The sequence below is a fragment of the Cnephaeus nilssonii genome, assembly GCF_951640355.1.
Source record: "Cnephaeus nilssonii genome assembly, chromosome: 15".
NCBI lineage: Eukaryota > Metazoa > Chordata > Mammalia > Chiroptera > Vespertilionidae > Cnephaeus > Cnephaeus nilssonii.
The window spans coordinates 39,121,555-39,139,315 of NC_137086.1; the positions used below are offsets into that span (position 1 = coordinate 39,121,555).

Genomic DNA, 17,761 nt, shown 5'->3' on the forward strand with positions numbered 1-17,761 from the left:
AAAAATATTCCTGTAACATATAGTATATGGCTAATAAAGAATAGATCGAAAACATGGTTGTTATTTTAGAATTGCAAGCAACTTTGAAAGAAGTTCCCAATACAAAGCACTACGAAATCCTTTAATATAAGCATTTGTCTTTTTTTATTTAGTGTTTTTATTTTGTATATAATTGATATTTACAAGAAATTAAAGGATCAAATAGGCAAGACAGGCAAGGCACTGTAGTATTTGCCTCTTAAATCGACTGCGAAACAATGCTTTCACTGCCGTGCATTATAAAGATAGCCTCATTTGTGCAAAAAATAAAGATTGCTGTGGAATATTACCCATTGTCCAACGTTTCCTTCCACACTGATGTCACTTTCATTCAATAAGATCAAGTGTAGAGGTTCTCCCTTGACTTCCCTACCTGCACACCTCCACTAGCAACGTCTTCAACCACTGCTGGGCACACACGGAACCGGAGAGGTTGTCTGGAAAGCGGTTTGACTGGGCTTCAGAAAGAGCAAGTGCCGAATGCTCAACGGGGCACATTTGAGTCTGAGCAACGTGGCAATCTGGGAGCGCTGGTGGAGGTTTAAGAAAGCAGGTGGGAATCCTGTGACTTCCTTCATGGTGCTCCAGACACGTTTGGCTTCTGAGCCAGTGCCACCCCACAGTTCTTTGGATGCCAGCGTGTGTGAGGACGCAGGACCCCTCTACTGTGCATTCAGGCGATGTTCTCCGACTGCACAGCGCACTGCTTTTGTAATGCAAATGGGAGGCACAAAGTGTCTCTTTGATAATGTGCAGTCAGAAGACAAAAAAGCATTCACTGAAACAGTAAAACTAATTCATAAAGCTGGAAGACAATAAGGAAGCATTATGGATTTTTTAAAAAGGAAAAAGTATCCTAGATCAATGTGATTGCCACAGTGTAAGCTATTCATAGTCAATGTGTAGGGGGAACATGGCGGCACGTTTGTTTAAAGTGGGAGAAGTTTTTGTAGGCAAAAAAAAAAATTTTTTTATGTTAAACAAATATAAATATATTTGGTTAGCAAGTTTCTGTTTATGGACTTCGAGGTCACATACATAGCTAGCTGGTTGTTTTCATTTAGATCTGCAATATTCCCCAGTGACAAAAACTCAGTAGAAGTTTGAAAAGAACACAGAGAGCTAATGGTTAAAAGCCATATGGTGGATTTTTTGTGTGTGTGTGTGTCTTAAAGGGAGTATCTCTCCATCACATACCAGAGTTTAGCTCAAGGTCAACTTATATTAATGCATTAAACTTAGCTGTGGAGGAGGCAAAGGGCTGGAGGAAAAAGGATAAAAGAAGTTCCGAAATTGTTCCTCCAACATATTCAGCCAAGCAACAGAAAACTGCCTTGATAAGGGTTATATTGGACAGTTGCCATAATTCCTCCTGTTAGATCAGCTCCCCGGGTTCCTATTCCCATACCTTTTAAAGTATAGCATGTAACGTTTTGCTTGAAAATTGCTTCCACCTCTATTGCTTTGTTATGGCTGTTTTGCAGTGTCGGGATAGAGGCAGTTCCGTGTCACAAGAAATTACTAATCTGAGGCTTGAGAGGGGGCAGCACAGCCTTCCATTATCTCACCAGCGAGCTCTGTACAGGATTATTTTCAAATTTTCTACTGCCATTACACTGCGCGCTTAGAGTGGGCAAGGCAGCGAGGGAGGGAACCTCATTGAAACTTGGTTACCGGGGTAGATAAGATAAAGTTCATCACTGTCTTGGCATCCACATTTGCCGTCAGGGGTGGAACATTTGAGGAAAGGGGTACATTTGGTCAAGGATACTGTTAAGATACGAGGCTGGACATTTTTCATCTGTGTGTACTGAAGAGTTTCCCTTTTTCCCAAAGCGTCTGCTTGATTGTGCTAATAAATCCGTTTTCTTCCAGTGTAGCATAAACTTGTAAATACCAGACAACTCACATCAGCATCGCCCCTCCCCGATCCCAACCGCAAGAAATAAAATTGGAATTGTGCAGAGAGAACTTTCTTCGGAAAGTTGTAATTTTCTTTGTCACTTCCTATTCTTTGGGGCTGATACAATGACAGTTCGGACGTAACTTTGACAGGAAGGCATATTTAGATGTTTTTTTCTTTCAGACGTTCTTGATTCCTGTTACACAGGACATACATTCCAGAAATCATTTTACTCTTTGATGGGGTTTCGAAGCCATCACTGCTGTCCTGGGTCATTATTAGAAGTCGCCATGCAGATCCAGAAACACGCGAAGAGTGGCAGGCACTGTTTCAGCCAGAGACTGACACTGGGAAGGAGAAGGCAGGGTGTTGATTACTGAAATCGAGATGACCATCCCGTGAGCTGTTTCCTGTAGCTGGGGTTCCAGTGCCCACAAGCCACTTCTTCTGCCCTCTGAGCCCAGCAGCTCTTCTCTCCCCAGCGGAGCCAGCCTAATACATGTGTGCAGGTTTAATGCTGGGAAGGAGGGTCAGCTGTACCCATACATAATCACTGTTTTATGGCTTTCACTCATTCCTGAGGTGTTAATGCAGATCAAATGGGAAACACCCGAGAAAGAGTCCTTGCAGCTACTGCACAGCCCAGCTCTCCCGGCTCAATCGTTAATTCTTATTGTAAGATCTAAAGGTAATTTCGTTTGCTCTCTTAATGCCTTGCAGTTCTCCCAGTGGCCCTTGCATATCCTTTCTCAAATTCCCATCTTGATCAATTGTTTGCAAATAATTAAGCTTTTAAGAGATAATGGCACGAGGCTAATGTACACAACAAAGGTGAGGGCTCCTGTCCCTGTCTATCGGAATGGTCAAATTTGCTTTGATATCCCCACGCGGTTAGGTGGATTGCTGTATCTGGCAAGTGCCATCCGTCTTTCCTTCACAAGAACCTACTGATCTCTCTTAAATCAGCGTCCTTGCCATTCAGGTGCAATGATAGCAGAGGGGTTCAGGGGAACGGCAAGGGGTGACCTAGCCCCTTAGTCGCAATGGTTTGGAATGAAATTCCCATTTTCTTCCTAAAATGGCACTTGTCTTTATCTCTTTAGTAAAGTGATGTCTACCTTTGCCCATCTTACGGCCTCACTGGCCCTGGGCGGAATGCACCGGGGCTTTGAGTGTTTGTAGAGAAGCAGCCTTGCCTGTGGCATGTTGGGTTTTTGCCGTCTTTTTTTTTTTCTTTTTCTTTTTTTAAGTCTACAAAGGAATAGCTCTTACTGTCCACAAAAAGCTTATCTGGTGAAGATGCATAGGGTTTAAGATATTTAAACATACTGGATTTCAGTTAAAAAGCCAACTTCTTTGTGAATTTTTGTCTGGCGGTAGATTAGGTACCTGAAGTCATGGCTTTCATGTAATACTAGTAATTAGAGATTTTTTCCCCCCAGGGAATTGAAGGTTTGTGGAACCCCCAAGGACAAGAACTAGGAGGAAGAAAAACCCTATGCAGTTGACCTGCCGTAGACAAGGGTGTAGGAATTTTTGTCAGTACCCCCTTTCCCCGTTAACAATGACCAGATTATTGTGACATTTAATCTTGTCCAGGCTTATTCATTTCTATTAAAAAATATATATCCTGAACAACTGAAAATGGTTTAATGGAGACAGAGTGCTGGGTCTCCATAGCTTGAGGCTGCCTAGCAATTATGCTGCATGAAATTAGACACAGTTTGTTCCAATTACTTAAAATCAGATCACATGAAAAGTGACAGAGGGGAAAAAAGAGTAGAACTTTCTCATTTTATGATATTTAAATTATGAAATCAGAAACTGCAGGATGTGAAAAACAATCTAAATCTGCACTGAAACTTGGAGGGCCATCTGATTGCTCTTTGAAGCTGTAATGATTCAGGTAATTTTAATGATCCAAAGAGAATTTTTCTGACACCACTTGCATAAATAAAATGTGAATTCCATTTGTTTTGTAAGACTAGATCTAAAACTTGCTCAGAAACAGGCGTGCAGAAATATTCTTGAAAACACAGCACAAATAAATGACTGTGACAATTCTCAATTTTCAAAGTAACTAAAGGTAAGTGGCATAAATATTAATTTTTATCCAGTTCTGGTCATACTATTAAGATATAACTAACAATACAGAACAAAGGCACTGCCATCCAGCTTTAGTAAAGAGAGACTGTTGACATGTTTGTTAATTCTATTGAAAATCACTGAAAGAGATTTTCATAGGACCCATAAAACTATACGAAAATTACAGAAAATGTTCCAGATTGGAGACCACTTGTGTACATCGGTCTACCACTTTATATGGCAAATACAGTACATTCTCACTTAACGTCATGAGTAGGTTCTTAACCTTTTGTCAAAATAAAGCATACCAAAACCAATTTTACTATCGGCTGATGACGTAAACAAGAGTCAAGTTCCTACAGCATCTCATCAACGTTGTAACACGATGCCAAGGAGAAATGACTTCATCCAGGGACCTGCTTAGTGCCAATAGCTGCATGCTTAAATTTTCATATTTCAAAATCAGGCTTATATTCTGTAAGAATTGCTAGCCTGGGTAACCTTTAACTTTGATGGCTCTTAGATGACAAAATTGAGGATTAGAAAAGTTGTTCCTTGTTCAAAGTCTCAGTGAGTGGCAGCATAACGTACAATCTGATAGGGTCATGTGCGCCTAAGTACAATTCTTCAGCTAGTGTTGACATGGAGCTACTATATACCCACCTTAATTCTATTCGTCGGATAAGAGATTCATTTGCTTGCCTTGTGTGGCAAGCCTTTATGCAGTGGGAGGTATGTTTTAAACCTTAGCGTAGAGAGAGGATTGCTCTTAGCCCAGAGGATTGCTCTTAGCCCAGTATCCAATCAGGAGCTTTTTGCCTGGATGACTGGCACTATGTTGAGTAGGGAGATTGTCACATGATCTTAGCCTATTATGAGGCTTATAAACTTTTATTTGAAAAGAGTGGGTTGACTCACTTTTAGGAGTGAAGTAAGGAAAGTGGTGTTATGGATCTCAAATTGCATTGTGTATTCCTCTTGTGGGCTTTGAAAAATTTTTTATTGTACCTTTTGAGGTTGCATCTGACTATCCCTTTATTTCACAACTATTTACTGATTTTCTGTTATGCTAGTCTGGGATTTGAGAACGGTGAACAACAAAGGCATGGGTTTTGGAGCTGCTAAATGACTGGGTAGAGACACACCAAGGAAACAAGCAGTCAGAACAAGTGTTTGAGAGAGCAGTGCGTGCTGTTAAGGAAGAAGGAAAAGACTGGTGTGAGAGCGAGAAGGTGGGCAGGTGGAGAGTAGCGTGGGTAAGGCTTGGCATTTGAGTTGAGACACGAAGGTGACATTGGAGCAGGAACCTGAGTGGTAGGGACAAGCTTGAGTGTTGAAAGGGTAGAAAGGAGGGTTGAGGTGGGGCTGAGGAGAAGGCCACCAAGGCTGAGAGGTGGGCAGGGCTGGGGAGGGGCGGGCCTAGCAAGCCCTGGTAAGCAGTCTGAAGGTTTTGGGGCAGGGGCCAGGAGGAGAGATCACATCCCTCTTTCATGGTGAAGCTTAGACCCTGGAAGGGAAACAGGAAACATCACTGAGTGGTGTGGCTGCGGACCATCCCTTCCCCTGGCCAGTCTCCTCACCTGTAAGACAGGAGGGACTATCGATTCCATTTATGTCCCTCAAAGGGATATAATGGGGATTAATTACCATCTTGTCTCTAATATACTTGGAGCTCTTTAGAGAAAGGAACTATATTCCATGAAAGCAAAGCCTTTTTCTAATTGTGTATTTATTGATTAAGTGACAATCAAAGACAATGCTTATGGGAAAAATTGCTACATCTCTGCCCTCCGCAAAGGAATCCCAGGTGTATAGGTAGAGAACATATTCAAAGGTGCATATAAGAGCATTAAAGTGGTCATTAACGCGCCTTCTTAGCATCTAATCAGACATTATTAATGAGATTAAAAGCTATGTTAATTAACATTCAATAGACCAGAATTCAGTTTCCTGTGGCACAGACAGTTAAGTTGAGAGGTAGGGGTCCCCTTTCCCACCCGTAAGAGAATAGGCTGTTGACTATCAGAACAGTTTTTATCTCGGGAGAGTTTATTAGGATGCAGTGTTTCAAACGAGGCAGTGTCTCCATAGATGCACACCGTGTCCTCAGCTCCTGTCCCAGGCTGTAGGAACGTATATTTCTGATTCACATATAGTTGATTATTGAACAAAAAATATTTGTGCCCAAACTCATTTCAGTAGAATTCCAAACATTCTTACAAGAAGGTACGGATTTTGTTTTCTTATCTAATCCTGTAATGCTTTTTTATCCTGTTTTATGAGGATCATAGCTGGGCTTGTTCATAGCATGCAAACTATGCTGGTCTTTGACCTTATATTGGCCTATGTTCAGAATCCCAGCATGTGTTGACATTCAGATAGGGAAACAAACTTTGGTTGAATTGCGTTTGTTTGTGCTTCTCAGAAGAGCTCAGAAGAACAGTGGATTAAAAATGCACCCACTTTAATTTTGATATTTGCATCCAGCAATATGGCATTTGGAGGGAGACTGTCATGCTATCAAAGTGCCTAGCTGCTGGAGGCCTCAGCTGAGACAGTTGGTCCAAAAGGTTCTGCTTTGGGAGTCCATGGTTCTAATAAAAATATTCCATCAAGTAGTGTACACTTGCGTATGATCCAAAGGGCTTGTCTTTATTTTTATCCTATAAAATACAGCGAAGACCATAGTGAACTTGCCATGTTTGCAGCAAATAAACCTGTTAAAGGATAAACTCAGTATCAAGGTTCTGCAAGTATCCTAAGGAGCTATTTATACACTTCACTAATCTTTGTAATTGGCTGTCTTTTACTGCCATTAATTAGATGATGTAGTATTCCATTAATAAGAGTGACACACCTCAGCATTTTTACCTTTAATTAGTCTTCGCTAGACACTTAGGTTATTGACAAATAGCCTAAATATTGCTTGATGTACATGTCTCCTGTTTAAAGAGCATATCTGTGTATTACTGAATCCCTGGGCCCCGCTGTGTCACCTGGCATGGGATGTGCATGACCTTCTCTGCCCACAGTACAGTACACGCGCACACACCTATCTGTTTTGTTCTCTTCCAGCACCCTTACCCTTCTGAAGAACAGAAAAAGCAGTTGGCACAAGACACGGGACTCACCATCCTTCAAGTGAACAATTGGTAAGTAATTTGGCTTTGTGTTTGCGCACAATCTGCTTCCCCCTCTGGCGACCTGCAGCTAAGGTTTTGCATTAAGAAGACACACCCAGGTCTGCTGTTTTCCCTGGTGGCTTGTCTGATCCAAAAGTGAAAACAAGCTGCGGAGTGATGGGTGCGAGTCTCTGCTAATATGGAAAAGAAAGCAATGCATAGCTCCCCCCCTCCTTTATGAACCATCACATGTTAGGCATCGTCTAAGTCAGTGTTTAAGTCACCTTCATGATGGCTCTGTGAGCGTATCCCTCTCTATGGCTCCCCTCACCGCCCCCCCCCGCCCCCTTTTTAGGAGAATGGATAGAAAGAGTGGAACCATCCTATTTTGTATGAAACAAGAAAATCCACCATCACATATCGATCAGGTTTTCAATTCATTGAATAACTAAATTTAGTTAGATTTTGTTAGGGGTGCATTCAAGGGATGCACCCCTTCCCCCCCCCCCTTTTTTCCCCCCTCTTATCTCCTGTCTCTGGAAAAGGAGAAATTATTTGTTTGTACTTTGAAGCTGTTCAAAACCTGATGTGCCTCCGAACTGTTTCTAAATAAATGTGTAAAATCCCGATGTGGGGAGAAGCTGAGATTATGTACCAAGAATCAGCCAACAATATTCTGGCTTAGTGTGTGGTGTGTGCAGGAGGCTTTGAGAGAGTAGGATTTATTACCCTTTGTGAGTGTGCTGAAAGCCAGGCTCCCATAGTCACCCAGAGCTAGTGTCATATTTGAAGGGTATTGAAACCCAATATCCTCTGAAACGAAGTGTATCTAATTAATTGTCCTAATATTTTTAGATTAGTGTTTATGATGGGGGAAACCTTATCCTCTTTGAAGTAAAATCCAGAAAAGGCCCAAAGCCTGGTTGGGGAAAGCAGAGAACTGGGAATGCCAGTTTGCAGACAGAAGTGTTTCTTTCTGTTCAATAAGTGTCAAAGATTAATATTACTGAATCTCTGATTACATGGCCTAATCCATTTTGGTGAATAAATTCGTTCTTGATGTCCATTGCACCTCTATTAACAGACCCTTCTCTCTGTTAGAGAGCCTGGGAGCCTTTGGGAGAGATTTCAGATATATTAAACTCCATTACAGGGAATGTGATTTCTGTCAATATAATTCCATGTATTCTTCAATTTAGTATTTTAGAGATAACAAGCTCCTTACAATATATTTGCCTTTGGAGGATTAATTTACAAAGTGCACTATCTTCAAGACACAGACAGACTCACATAAGCTGTGCTTGTCAGGGTTATCAATTTCTCTGACCTCACTGCAGCCTTGGGAGATCAATTTTTTGCAGCCCTTTTAGCCAAGTGGTTAGGGAACCGACAGAAGACACACCATACCGAAATGTGTTACTACGAGTTGTGTTGCCGCGGAGGATTTTTGGTTGGTTTATTTTTACCTGCCCCTTGTGTATAAATTTTCAAGACTTGATAGTATGTATTTGAACTTAGTCTTTCAACTTGTTTTGGTAGTATAAGATAGAACATCAATTTTGCATGCACACCTAAATTCATATATAGTTTCCAGGTTAAGCTGATGGGGAGGCAATTTTAATACAATGGAGGCTGCATAAATATCATATTTCCCTGGGAAACGTTCCCATTCGAGGGCAAAGGAGTGGCAGGGCGAGCTCTAATTAGAGAAGGCAAAGCTCTGCCATTCAGGGGATCTATCACACCTGCCATCTCTCTTCCTTCTCAGTGTTGCTAGCAAACTTCATCCATAAACACATATCGTTACCAGACTCCAAATTCCAAGACAAGTTGCTTCCTACAGGTGGACAGACTTATGGCTATTCCTGTAGATGCAGGGGCCAGCAGGTATTCCTGCGACTCCAAGCTATGATCACAATCTGATTGCTTCAGTTTTATAATTAGAAATTGGGGGAGGGGGGGACCTTAAAAACATGATGATACATAACATATGATAATTTTTCAAAGTATATGCAGACTTTATCCTAAACTCCTATCCTGCTACTCAATTCCGCACAGGTACATAACTTAAAAATCACTTGGACTTAGTTACTCAGGACGTGAGCACAGTTCTGTTCCCAAGTGACCCCGTGTAATGCGCACGTGGTCTCTCTACTTCTACGTGGAGTTAGCAGTGACTTTGGCTTGCACTTCATTGCTTCGGATTTGGCACCTGTTCCAACTCTAACAGCTTGGTTTGTGGTAGAGAATTCCTCTCAGCTAACTCAACGTTGTAAGAGATATTGCTTGTCTTATGTTGGGTGAATATTGACATTCCCATGTTTGATTTGAGTTTTTAATGGTTTATTAATTCCACCCACCCTTTCTGTTAAGGAGCTGATAATAGATTCCTTTTTCTTTAGGGTTTGGGTAGAAAATATGATGCAAAAAAACCTGGGAAAACCCAGATGGTACTCACACTGTGCAGACTTGAAGACTAAAAAGGAGCATAACCATGAAGTAAAATGGTTTTCATTTTACTCTATCATAATACAAATTACACAAAGCTTTTTTGAGAGCTTGTAAACATTTTTCCTGCATTGAGCGTCAAGCTCAACTTATTTCCTCCGGGAAATAACAATTTTTGAAAAAAATCTTCATTCCCTTTCACTTCATTTAGCCACAACATTTAAAAAATCTGTCTTCCTTCCTGGATTTCTTAAAACTTGTTAACACACATGTACTTTTTGTACAAACTATGAGTCACCGTTGAAGAGATTTAATAAAATGCTGAAGGGCAGGTTGGGTGCAGATCAGTCATAATTATTGGCAGCAACATGATGTATGAAAACACACAATCTGAAAGTGAAAAATATAAACGCATGTCTGGTTGTTAGCTTGTCATAGAAACCCTGGCCAAGGCAGCCATACGTTAGGTTTTAACTGAAAAAATGAGATGAAAAAGGTTGGGTGCGTTGTAATGGTTCTTTCATCTCATTGCTGACCTGATTCTACATTTATTTCACTGACATAGGTGATAACCTACTATCGGCCTTGGCTAACTAAGGTCAAAGCATATAGTGTTTGGTGGAAGAAGAGAATAGGGATAATTTCAACAACAATCTAAATGTAAAATGAGACAGATTTGATTAAGAGAAAGTTTGGATTAAAAGGACTAGCTGTCATAATTTTTATATTGGGTTTCCCTGCCAGAATGAAAACAGAGAGGAGGAACCTGAAAATGACTGGTATTAGTACTTACAGGAATTGGGACCTAGGATGGAATGTGAAACTTATTAAATTTATTAGGTGAGACATCATGGGACAAGTCTGTGCCAATAATTATTTTGAGAATTCAGACAATAACACAAATAATTTGGGTTAAAATATATTTTTACCTAAATTAAGTACTTGAGGTAACTGCATGGTTTTTAAATATCAACTTCCATAACTAATTGCCTAAATATTTCCATCTAGCATGCTGTGATACACTTACACTTGAAGCATACTAATTTTTGAAATATAGTATATGCTATAAATTTGTGTATTCTTCTTTCTTTGCTGCCTCACTCCCAATTATGGTTTGATCCAAAAATGATCAATAATCTGGGGTTTTGTCTCTTTGTGTTTTCATTGTTGTTGTGTTGTATCGGCAGTGAAAATGTATTACTCATATGTTGAATGTTGTAATCATTTAAACAGAAACTTGTTAAAATTTGAGATTAGATGGTTGCTTGAGTCTTTAACTATTTAGATAGAACTTTAAAGAAAACACATACATATCACCAGATAAGGACTGTGCCAGCTGTGGGTCTGCCTCGGGCCAGCCTGCAGTGTGTGGGTTCTTGACTTTGTGCAGGAAAGATTTCATAGCAGGAGCCCAGGTGAATTTGAGAGTATGTTTATTACGGGTGGGGACAGTGAAACCAAGGAAGGGCTTAGGGCAGAAGAAGCAACAGGAGAGAGCCTAACACACACACACACACACACACACACACACACACACACACACAGAGTTAATACTTAGTTCTTTTTTCTCCAGACCAACTTTATTTCTTTATATTGAGAATGTGAGTGTAGAATGGTCAAATAAAAACTGCCTTACATGTTTCCACAGCAATGTCATAGACCTGGGAATTGCACACGATGAAAACGTGTGCCTGTGATTGTAGCTTATTTGCTGGATGCCTCGGACGCATCCTGCCTCAGCAGAGTTCTAGCCGAGGGTGCGCTAAATACATTTTACATTTCTTTGTTTACTCCTTCTCATCCCAACATTTTCCCATTAAGGCTAAAGTAGAATGAATATTCCTTTACCCTCTAAAAAGGCAATACAGATTTTAGGGTGCAAGTCATATAATGTATGTGAAATACAGTATGTATGTGAAGAGAAAAACCACTGTCCAGCAGTTGGGTGCATATAACTCCAGGGAGCATCCTATCATCCGAGGTGACACTTTACAGAAGTATCTCAGCGCTACCGGTCTCAGGTTGAGTTACACACACCAGATTTTCCTAGTTGCTTCATTTATTGCCTGCAAAACTGCAAAGCATTCAGGCATCACTTCCCATTTATTCCTAGTGGGGGGGAAAACGTATGTTATCCCTAGAGATTTATGCCACTGGCAGGTAAAAATGTAAACTTATTTTTTTAAGAAAAATAGGATCTCCCTTATTATTATAAACAGATTCAACTGGTAAAGGTCAGGTTTCTTTCTGAGTTATGGTAATCATGTAGCAAATACTTTTATAAGTAATCAAAGATCCTATAAATATAGGTACCTGCGCAGATGTAAATGTTAAAACATTCACAAATTATCCTTTCAACTTCTGTGATCTAAAAATCAATAGGGGGTCATAGGGTTTCATAGAATTGCTCTGTTTTTTCTCCCAACGTAATTTAATAATACATTTTACAGATGTTGTTTAAACATTAGCCGCAGATTGTTTTGTCAATAAAGCTAAACAGAGGCATGACACAAAAGCAGGAGAAACAGATGTAAAAGAGACAGGGCACCATGCAAGGGGTACTGGGCCATTCGTTGGTTATTTGGCTCCAGAATGGAAGAGCAGGGTGTCTGGGTGTAGACTGATTCCCCTTGCCTAGGAATTACCTAGGGATGGCACAACTTCACACACAAAAGGTAATTTTATTAAGCAGGTGACTTAACATTTTCCCTTGAGAATTTAAGTGTAACCTACATTTAAGGTAAGACTTTGTAATTGATCAATGGAGTAACAGGTGCAGTATCCTTAAAGGAAGGAGCAGAAGGAGATATAAATTTGAAAACCCTCCAGAACATTTTGGAATGGGTTGTTGTTCTTCCAGCCACAGTTAAGTGCTAAGCTTTTCACCTTGAGTGTCAATTCTAATAATATTACCTTTACAGGCGCTTACTCCGGGCTTAGATTATAGCAATCAGTAATACTCACTAGATAAAATACTGTCTAGTTGCTCATAAGAAAATATTGAAATCAGTCAAAAAATGTTTAGCTTGCATATTGCCTGAGACAGAGCTGGCGCGGGGCCAGCAGGCAGGGTGTTATTGGGAAAGCTGAGCAAATAGCTTGCAGGGAAAAGAGCTGTGAATTTAGAAACCTTCAGGTATTGTCATGTCAGAGAGTCTTAGGAGTTCAACGGAGACACTGCTTTTGTGTGCAGATTTTAAAAGTGTACAACAGACAATCCTCTTTGAAAATGACTCTGTTAAGTAGAGTTGGTTGTAAGTTTCATGCCTTAAATTCACTCAGAGCCTCCCCTCTCCCCACCCCATGTTAAACCCCATCGTTCATATAGTGAAGGATGGGAACCCTTGAGGACGGGGAGGGTGTCGGCCCTCTGTCGGATGGAAAAGCCCTGCCCTTCGTCCAGGGGACCTTGAGTGTAGGTGAGAAGAGAAATGGGAAGCAGCAGGCGGCAGGGAGCTGGACCTGAGAGCCCAAGTACTGTTTTGTGTAACCGCTGTCTCCGTCAGCCGGCATTCAAAGCCAGTGAAGTTGAGAGTCGGTACCACCTGAGGACGTTTTTCAGGACCCTTAGGGCTGGGGTTCAAGGGAGGCCCAGAGACAAGTGAGTTGGGAGACTGATGTGCCATCATGGGCCCCGTGCTTCTGAAGACCCGTGACCCCTTTCAAGGCAGTGAGACCAGTGGCTGGGTGGTTGACGTGGAACACGGTGTGTAGGTCAGCAGGACTGGCTGCAAGTCCTAATTAAGGCCCATTTGTTGTTTTCAGTGTCTTGGCACAAGCTTTTGGTCCAAGAAATGGAAAGAACTCCTTTCATGCCATGGGACCTGGCAGGGCTGGGCCCGACTCCCATGTACTCGCAGACAGCATGGGAAGTGAGGGGGCTGAGAGGTATCAGGGTCAAGGGGAAGAGCCCACATCCACAGGTGGCTAAGGGACAAATTCCCCTGCAAACCCCATGACAACATACAACTTACACAGGGCGAGAAAGGGAGGGATTATCTAGGCGAAAGAGCATTTCAAGTCAAAACATTTCATCTGTCCTCCCCACTCCTCGCCAATGAGATGCATGTCCTTGATCAAGTCACTCTGTCTCCATGGCAACAGCTTCCTCCACCTTCAATGGTCAGGACTGATTACTGGGACTCAGCCTCTTCCAGCTCTAATGCTCTAGACCTGTGGTCGGCAAACTGCGGTTCACGAACCACATGCGGCTCTTTGGCCCCTTGAGTGTGGCTCTTCCACAAAATACCACGGCCTGGGAGAGACTATTTTGAAGAAGTGGCGTTAGAAGAAGTTTAAAAAATTTGGCTCTCAAAAGAAATTTCAATCGTTGTACTGTTGATATTTGGCTCTGTTGACTAATGAGTTTGCCGACCACTGCTCTAGACCGTCAGACTGTGTGATAATTAATATGAACCAAAGCGGAGCAAGTTTAGTGTTCCGAAACTGATTCTGATTCCAACTTTACAGTGGGACTGGAAAAAAGAGCAAGTCCTTGGATAAAGAGACAAATAGGAAAACTAATTAAAAGTTGTTCTTTTTCTTTATCTGAAATAAGCAAATCAAGCCCGGTAAAATAAAAACTAGTTGAAATTAAACATTATAGCAAGACATGAAAACCATGTATGCTGTCATTTCGGGACTCCTAATAGAGACAAATCAGTTGTTTTTAGCCGTGTGCTATGAGCCTATGAAGGGCATGACAGATAATGGGCTCGAAATTTCTGAAGTTACTGCACAGCAAAATTTGTTTTTTCCTCAGGCGTTCAATCTTTTCCTCTAGTAATTTTGTACATGACAAACTTTTTAGTGGGTGCATTAATAATCTATAAGTAATGGGTTGTCAGGTGTCAGTTAGATAAGATTAAAAGACTGTTTAAGCATTATCCATGTGCTGCTTTGCATGCGTTTTATAGGTCAGGAGAAATAACTTTTTGAATTGCGGTTGTATGCACACGCTGGGGTGGGTTTTTTTTTTTTTTTCCAGTCTCTCTCATTTGGCCCCACTCCAGGTATACGTGGAAGAACCGTATTACGTTACATAAATCCTGCATGTAGGAGCAGATTGGAAACTCACACTGTGTGAACCAGGGGGACAAATGTCTCCGCTGTCTTCTGGAAGCTGATTTTCGTTTTTCCAGGGTTACTCTTTTTTCTTCTGAAAGGAAACTTTGTCAGGGGAAGCAGCCTCCGCCCAGAGGGACCCTGAAGCTTAGACATCCAGAGGTTCCTAGCAAGTCAGGTTTAGGTCTATTCTTGTCAAATCGGTCTTAAGTGTGTTTACATATAGTTTGCCTTTCTGGTATTTTCTGCTTGCACAGACCTGATCTCCACCTATTTTGTGTCAACAGTTGCTGAGGCTGGTGTTGGGTGATTAACCATTGAGCACCGAAGCACCGCGCTGTGCCCACAGAGACCCCCTCTCCCCTCTCACTTACATCATCATCTTGCTTCAGGCTGCGCCTACATAAAACAAACAGCCTTTCTGAGTGGTTAAAAAGTCAGCCTGAGACATGAAAAAAATGGGGCAAATGTTGCCTCTTTGTTGAATAAAACAATTTTCTCAGAAATGGAGTGGAGCCAGGGGCGCGGGGGAAGGAAGTGTTTCTGAGGGCCAACGTTGTCTTGGATCCGGGCCGCCTCGCTCCAATGTGTGAATGCCTAGAGCTTTGTGTAAATGCTCAGCGTTTCACTCTGTTCCTGTTTTAATTTTTAAGGGGAAAGAGAACATTTAAAAACAAAACAAACACACAACCCTCCAACAACATGGGTGCCTGCAACTTTGGCAAATACAGGGCTCCCCTGTTCGGTGCCTTCATCATTGTTGATATTTCCCTCTTTAATTTATTTCCATTCTTACAGGGCTTTTCAGCCCGACCCATTAGTATGGGAAATAATTAACTCTATTGGGCTCTTGACACCTGAACAATAACAAATAAACGGAAAACCTTAATGGGTTCCCATCCTTGAGAGCTCTCTTTTCCTTTTTACCCTCTTAACTGATGTGACCAAAGGGCCTAACGCCTCACAAGATTTAGATCCATCTCTGAAGAAGGAAAAGATATTTCCTTTCTCAAACACATTAACTCTTTCAGGCCTGTGGGGATTATTGGTCTTGGGTTCTAAATGTAGCTTAGCTCAAAAATGAATTGCAGGTCGTTGGAAGATCTGGCTGAATATTGATCAAGTCACTGGTTTTCCAGAATAGCATATGGCCTAGGGATAGAAGTGACATGTGCCGTGATTAAAAGCACGTGGAAGTGTCTACTGTTTTCTTTCTACTCTAGGATGCTGATTTAAATGTACACCAGTATGTTTGAGGGTTGTTGTCTGGTTGAGGAACTTTGTTGGCCTATATCCCCAGAACATCTGCTGTGGCTGACTTTATTTGATCCCTGGTTTGGGTCAGAGTTCATATGTACTTGCAAAGGGCAGGGAGTAGTGGGTGGTGAAAAGCTAAGTGAAGGAACTGTACATGTCCAAAGATGTCAGATCTCAGCCCCCGTGGCTGGTCACCTGGCAATGCCGCTTACAGAAAGGAAAGTGCAATGGATCATGGCAGAGACTCCCCTCCTCAGGGCCAAGTCGGGGTGGGGGGCAGAAGAGGCATATCACAATCAGTCTGAGTGAACGTGGTGTAAAAAAGCTTACTGAGAAGTAACTTTTGATTTGAGTCCTGTCATTTCTTTTGAAATTGCAAATAACAAAGGGATATGGGATTTTGACATTTGTCAAAAGGGGGCCTGGATGAAAATTTTGGAAACCCTGTGCTACGGAGCAACCGAAGCACAGGATTTTATGCGTCATGTAACAGCTGAGGCTCAGGGCCTTACAGCGTTCCTCTGCCAATTAGAGGTGAGGAAGGGGCTGATTCCTGGTGCAGGGCCTCTTCCCGTCCACCCTTACACATTTACTTTTAACAGCTTTCATTGAGATGTAATGCACACACCATGCAATTTACCCATTTAAAGTATACAACCCAGTGGGTTTTTGTAGGGAAGCTATCCCCACAGTCAATTTTAGAACACTTTCACCACCTCAAAAAGAAGCCCTGTACCCTTTATCTATCTTGTTTTAATTTTTTATTGGAGTAACATTGGTTAAGAACATTATATAAACTCCAGGTGTACCACGTTATAATTCGATACCTGTATACTCTATTATCTGTACCCTTTAGCTAATACCCCACCCTACACTTCCATCCATCCTACCAGCTCCTGGCAACCATGAATCTACTTTCTGTCCCTATAGATTTGCCTAGTCTGGATATTTCACATAAATGTTATCATATAATATGTGGTCTTTTGTGACTGGCTTTTTTCTCTTAGAATCATGTTTTTAAATTTCCTCCACATTATAAAGAGTGTCATCAGTACTTTTATTTTTATGGATAAATAATATTCCATTTTATGGCTGTACCACATTTTGTTTATCCATGCATCATTGGTGGACATTTGAGTGGTTTCTACCTCTTGCTGCTATAAGCATTCATGTACAAGTGTGTGTATTTTTGCATGCCATTAGATATGTTTGAGAATCATAATAACAGTGTCCCAACAAACCCCTGTCTTAGGTTTTACAATTTTCCGAACACTTGCCAGTGTTTTGACTGTGATAATTGTGTGTAATATTGTTCAAGGAAAAGGGTAGCCACTCATAAGTGGAATTAATATTCTCTAAACTTTTTTCAGGGTGCCTTAGATGCCCATAGCATTTTTCAAAGATTTGACATGTTCTATGAGGAAATCATTTTGCTTGTTTTAGTGTCTTTATTTAAAAATTTTTGTCATATACCTCAATTGAGAGATTTTTGCCTTTCAGTATAAGTGGTTCCATTTGTATTTAGGGGGCTACATTTTGACATACAATACTGGGGTTTCAAGCCTTCCTAATTGAAACACAAGTTACAATGAACGTTCTAAGGAATAGAGACAGGCCCCCATTCAAGTTAAGTCATCTTCATTGTGGCGTTCTATAGCCTAACCTGGCAGGTGAGAGTAGAAATCAAGCTAAATTCTGAGATATTCTCCCTTGGTATGAGTGGAGACTCCAGGCCAGAGAAGTTTGGGGTTGGTCAAGGCTTGGGAACTAAGGCAAAGAAAGGAGAGATCCTAGAGAAAGGAAAGAGCTCACAGAGGTTAATAAAATTAAATGGGTTTCAGGA

The 17,761-nt window shown here is 41.3% G+C and overlaps 1 protein-coding gene across 2 annotated transcripts in view; it reads left to right on the plus strand.

The window, feature by feature from the left end:
* MEIS1 (Meis homeobox 1) overlaps window positions 1–17,761 on the plus strand; it is a 133,860-nt gene that overhangs the window by 103,693 nt on the left and 12,406 nt on the right. For both annotated transcript variants that reach the window (XM_079791823.1, XM_079791824.1), the window contains exon 9: window positions 7,103–7,179. In XM_079791823.1, coding sequence (XP_079647949.1) covers window positions 7,103–7,179 — 77 coding nt within the window. The remainder of the gene's footprint in view (window positions 1–7,102; window positions 7,180–17,761) is intronic.